The sequence below is a fragment of the Arachis ipaensis genome, chromosome B4, assembly GCF_059453495.1.
Source record: "Arachis ipaensis isolate K30076 ecotype BB chromosome B4, ASM5945349v1, whole genome shotgun sequence".
Lineage (NCBI taxonomy): Eukaryota > Viridiplantae > Streptophyta > Magnoliopsida > Fabales > Fabaceae > Arachis > Arachis ipaensis.
The window spans coordinates 119901549-119907548 of NC_142439.1; the positions used below are offsets into that span (position 1 = coordinate 119901549).

The 6000-nt window shown below is 43.8% G+C and overlaps 1 protein-coding gene across 1 annotated transcript; it reads right to left on the minus strand.

Moving 5' to 3' along the window:
* Positions 1 to 4832: 4832 nt before the first annotated feature.
* Positions 4833 to 5546, minus strand: LOC148568972 (uncharacterized). Its single transcript, XM_088484844.1, has one exon. The coding sequence runs from the start codon at positions 5544 to 5546 to the stop codon at positions 4833 to 4835; it is 714 nt and encodes a 237-aa protein (XP_088340970.1).
* Between the last annotated feature and the right edge of the window lie 454 nt (positions 5547 to 6000).

A 6000-nucleotide genomic window follows, 5' to 3' on the forward strand; every position in this document is an offset into this window, starting at 1 on the left:
GAGTATATCCCAGTTGAACACCCAATCACCAAAAGGGTAATGGATGGACCTCAAGTTCAGGACAACCTCATCAAGAGGAGGGCGCATGAGCTCCTTCCATAAATTCCTCAATTTGACTATTGGGCCCACTTAGAAGCATCTGTCAACAAGCTGCAAGAATCTATGGATCAACTCAAAGAAGAGCAGCAGAATCAGAACAACATGCTCTGCAAACTGCTCAGAGAACAAGAGAAGCAAGGGCGTGAGTTACAGGAACTAAAGCGCCAGAAGCTGATCCTTGAAGAGCCAAGCGTCCCACAGATTGAAGGAGCACCTACCCCTCAAAATCAAGGTTGTTGAGTCCTAACTCTGTGATAACTTTTATTATCAGAAACCTATTTTAAGAGTCACATAAGCATTAGTATTAGAGTCATTTATTTTTATGTCTTTAATTTCCTTTCTTTTATTATTATTTGTCTGCTTTTATGTTTATTTTATGTCTTATTTTTATTTCATGATCAATAAAGTTTAGAGTCTATCTCTTAAAGCTATGAATGTCCTATGAATCCTTCACCTTTCTTAAATGAAAAATATTTTCTGAAAAAGAAAAAGAAGTACATGAATTTCAAATTATATCTTGAAAATAATCTAATTATTTTGATATGGTGGCAATACTTTTTGTTTTCTGAATGAATGCTTGAACAGTACATATTTTTGATATTGTTGTTTATGATGTTAAAATTGTTGGCTCTTGAAAGAATAATGAAAAAGGAAAAATGTTATTGATAATCTGAAAAATCATAAAATTGATTCTTGAAGTAAGAAAAAGTAGTGAAGAACAAAAGCTTGCAAAAAAAAAATTTGGCAAAAAAAAAAGAGAGAGAAGAAGAGAGAAAAAGAAAGAAAAAGAAAAAGTAAGCAGAAAAAGCCAATAACCCTTTAAACCAAAAGGCAAGGGTAAAAAGGATCCAAGGCTTTGAGCATTAATGGATAGGAGGGTCCAAAGGAATAGAATCCTGGCCTAAGCGGCTAAATCAAGCTGTCCCTAACCATGTACTTGTGGCGTGAAGGTCAAGTGAAAAGCTTGAGACTGAGCAGTTAAAGTCATGGTCCAAAGCAAAAAGAGTGTGCTTAAGAGCTCTGGACACCTCTAACTGGGGACTTTAGCAAAGCTGAGTCACAATCTAAAAAGGTTCACCCAGTTATGTGTCTGTGGCATTTATGTATCCAGTGGTAATACTGGAAAAAAATGCTTAGGGTCACGGCTAAGACTCATAAAGTAGCTATGTTCAAGAATCAACATACTGAACTAGGAGAATCAATAACACTATCTGAATTCTGAGTTCCTATGGATGCCAATCATTCTGAACTTCAAAGGATAAAGTGAGATGCCAAAACTGTTCAGAAGCAAGAAGCTACTAGCCCCGCTCATCTAATTGGAAATGAGCTTCATTGATATTTAAAATTTATTGTATTTTCTCTTCTTTTTATCCTATTTTATTTTTAGTTGCTTGGGGACAAGCAACAATTTAAGTTTGGTGTTGTGATGAGCGGATAATTTATACCATTTTTGGCATTATTTTTACATAGTTTTTAGTATGTTTTAGTTACTTTTTATTATATTTTTATTAGTTTTTATTCAAAAATCACATTTCTAGACTTTACTAAGAGTTTGTGTATTTTTCGGTGATTTCAGGTATTTTCTGGCTGAAATTGAGGGACCTGAACAAAAATCTGATTCAGAGGCTGAAAAAGGACTGCAGATGCTGTTGGATTCTGACCCTCCTGCACTCGAAGTGGATTTTATGGAGCTACAGAATCCCAATTAGCGCGCTCTCAAATGCGTTGGAAAGTAGACATCCTGGGCTTTCCAGCAATATATAATAGTCCATACTTTGCTCGAGATTTGATGGCTCAAAATGGCGTCCAAAGCCAGCCTAAAACTTTCTGGCGTAAAACGCCAAAACTAGCACCTTTTTCGGCGTTTAATGCCAGCTTTGGGCATATGAACGTGAAAGCTTGAAAGCTCAGCCCAGGCATGCACCAAGTGGGTCTTGGAAGTGGATTTCTGCACTATCTGCACTTAGTTACTCATTTTCTGTAAACCTAAGTTACTAGTCTAGTATAAAAACTACTTTTAGAGATTCATTTTGACCTTATGACATTTTTACACTTCATATTATATCTTTGACGGTATGAGTCTCTAAACCCCATAGGTGGGGGTGAGGAGCTCTGCTGTGTTTCAATGGGTTAATGCAATTACTACTATTTTCTATTCAATCACGCTTGATTCTATTCTAAGATACTCACTCGTACTTCAATATGGAGAATATGATGATCCGTGACGCTCATCATTATCCTCAACCCTATGAACGCGTGCTTGACAACCACTCCTTTCTATCTGAGCTCAACGTAGTCATTGGGCAACAGCTTGAGTGCGTATCTCTTGGGTTTCTGATCCACGGACCGAGTCCGGAGGTCAAAACCTTCGTGGTATAGGCTAGAACCAATTGGCAGCATTCTTGGGATCTGGAAAGTCTAAACCTTGTCTGTGGTATTCCGAGTAGGATCTGGGAGGAGATGACTGTGAAAAGCTTCAAACCTGCGAATGTTGGGCGCAGTGACAGTGTGCAAAAGGACAAGGGTCCTATTCTGACGCTAGTGGGAACTGACAGATGATTAGCCGTGCAGTAACTATACATGGTATTTTGTACCTGGTATTTTTCATCCGAGAGGATCATACAGCTTGCCATTGAAGGAAGCCATGCGTGTTTGGAAAAGAAGACAGTAGGAAAGCAGAGATTCAGATGACAGAGCATCTCTGAAACCTCATCCTGTTTCTCATTATTGAATCACAAGTACTATTTATTTCATATTAATTATTTTTCATAAATTCAATCACTCTTCTCATTAATCTCCTGACTAAGATTTACAAGATAACCATAGCTTGCTTCAAGCCGACAATCTCCGTGGGATCGACCCTTACTCACCTAAGGTATTACTTGGACGACCCAGTGCACTTGCTGGTTAGTTGTGCGGAGTTGTGAAAAGTGTAATCACAATTTCGTGCACCAGTAGTCGTTACTATAGATTCTTCTTGCGTTAGTTATTTTTCTGCTTCAATTTGTAACTCCTTTGTCTTCTCCATTTCAATGTCCATGGCCGTCGAGCATGTTGGACTTGAGGACTTGATGGCCTAGTTTCTCCTTGGGCAAAGCGATGATAGCTCTGCTACCCTGACTGCCGACGTGCTGTCTTCTTCCACTCCTGAGGTTCAGTCGGCTCCTCCTCCTCTGGAACCCGCCGGCCCCAGCACTGCTGCAGCTCCTAGTAGTAGCGTGAATCCCCCTTCCGAAGAGGAGCCCATCGATGGGCCAGGTGTTCCCGACTTGACCATAGTCAAGAATCCCTGAAAGAGGAAATCGACCTCCAGCCCGGAAGGGGCGCTTATGGTAATGGAGAGAAACTTTGACGCTGGGGGGTTTATCGATTCGCAACTCATGCCGGGCACCGAAGAGTTCTTTCATGCGGGAGATCTAGCTGCTCAAGCTAAGTGGGTCTACCATTGTATGCTCAGGGTTGCGACCATCACGAGGAGAGCAGAGCCCGTCCTCGCCCAGGCCGGGGTGCTGGACGGGAAGTACTGCTTGTCACAACAAGAGGTTGCAAGCCTGAAGGCCGAGGTGGAGACCTTAAAGGTGAAGTTGGCTGATACTAAGGAGAAATTGAAGACTTCCGACGCGACTGTGGCCCGTCTTACCGATCGCGAGATGACCTTGGAGAGCCAGCTCAATACTTCCCTCGGTCAGACTTCTGCGGCGGAAGCCAAAGTTGCCAGTCTGGAGGACAAGTTGGAGGAGGCCGTTAAGTCAGCGAAGGATGCCAAGACGGAGGTCTCGAGACTAAAGGGGGAGATCGCTGGTTTGAAGAAGAGGAACAAAGAGACAGTTAAGAATGCTTGTGGGGCGATCATTGGCACTGAGGAAGCAATCAAAGTGCAGGTTAAACTGCTTTTCCCTGACTTCGATACCTCCGCTATTAGCGCTTTTAAGACTATCTGGGATGGCCAGATTGTTGACCTCCCGAAGAAGTGATTTTTAGATACTTCAATATTTTCGGCCGTTGTGGCCTTCTGTTTTGTATATTTTGGATATGGTAGTTTCACAACTGAGCTGTTTACCGTTTTGTTTACCAAGCCATTAACTTTAAAGCCGGATTGTGGCTGTTATTAAACATTTTAAATTGTATGGCCTTTATTTTGATAGCCATCGACTAGGAGTCATAATCTTATTTCCCCTGGGGTGATCAATCTCGAGGTGCCGTTGTGCTAACAATTTTGACGAGTAACAAGATGAAACAACTGAATTATGTATTAAGAAACGGCAAGTCAGAAAAGAAATGACTAAAAATTTAAACAAAGCATAGGTAGAGCATACTTAGTGATAATCTAGCAAAAGTGGGACAAGTAAAGTGAATAAAAAAGAATGGGTGTTACTAGACCGGGGACCCGTCTGGTTATTGGGTCCGCTGTAGGTTTCTAAGAGTAGAACCTCTTTAGGTTCACCACGTTCCACGTCTTGGGCACCTCTCTTCCATCCAACCGTTCTAGCTTGTAAGCACCGTTGCCGGCTACCTCTTTTACTCTTTACGGGCCTTCCCAGTTAGCTGCCAGCTTCCCTTCTCCGGGGGTCGGCAGGCCCACATCGTTGCGTCATAGAACCAGGTTGTTTGGTTCAAAACTTCTCTTTAACACTTTGGCGTTGTACCGTAGGGCTATTCTTTGTTTCAACGCTGTCTCTGACAAGTGATCCATCTCCCTGGCCTTGTTGATCAGATCCTTCTCCACAGCTTCCTTAACTCCAGCAAGGAGTAACCGTGGGCTCGGCTCCCCCACCTCCACGGAAGTCACTGCATCGACCCCATAGGTAAGCCGGAAGGGCGTTTCCCCGGTGGAGGATTGTGGTGTAATTCTGTAGGACCATAAGACTAATGCGAAAGGTCTTAACCTGTCCGGGGCCTACCGGGAAGGGTCCCAAAAGGTCAACTCCCCACTGGCTGAAAGGTCGGGAGGCCATCAGCAAACTCAACTCCACTGCCGGGGTCCTATAGAAGTTTGCATTTTCTTGAAACTTCTTGCATCTTTTCACGAATTCTAGGGAATCCGACATCATTGAAGGCCAATAGTAACCGGCCCTAACGAGCTTCCGGGCTAGGGCCTTTCCACCGATGTGGTGGCCGCAGCATCCCTCGTGGACCTCGCTCAAGACATAGTCCGTCTGATCGGGGCGCAGGCTCTTTAACAAGGGTTGGTGCAGTCCTCTTTTGAACAGTTGACCCTGTACTATCACGTACTTGGCCGCTTCCCCCCTTATCACCTTCGCAGCCTTCTCATCCTTAGGGAGCTTACCATTCTCCAAGAAGTCGGTAATCGGATCCATCCATGAAGGGGTGTCGGCTGCTTGGGTTATGCACAATGTGACCATTGGTTCCTTTACCAATCCTTGATCAGGGATCGGTTTTCCGAACCTGGCTTCGTGCTTGCCAGCTTTGACAGGAGGTCGGCCCATGCGTTTCTTTCTCTCGGAACGTGCTGCACCACGACCTCATCGAATTCTTTACTCAAATTTTTTACCCTTTTCAAGTATTTCTGTAACAAGGAATCTCTTGCTTGGTAGGTTCCATTGATTTGGGAGGTGAAGACTTGAGAGTTGCTATTTACCTCCACTTTGGTCGCCCCGACCTCTTTTGATAAGAGGCAGGCCTCCAATAAGGGCCTCGTATTTTACCTGGTTGTTGGAGACCGGAACTCGAACTTGATGGACTGCTCGTATATCATTCCGGTCGGGATTTCAAGGATTATCCCTGCCCTCCCCCCCCCCCCCACCAAAACGTTTGGTTGTAAGCTCCGTCTATATGGAGTTTCCACCGTGTGTCTAGGGTCTCTTGAGGGTCCCCGGTTACTTCCACTAGGAAGTCGGCCCTTGCCTAGGCTTTAATCGCGTGTCTGGGCCCATATTGCAG

Excerpts from the sequence above, each read along its gene's own strand:
- LOC148568972 (XM_088484844.1), bottom strand. The coding sequence starts at position 5,546 with ATGGGCCGACCTCCTGTCAAAGCTGGCAAGCACGAAGCCAGGTTCGGA.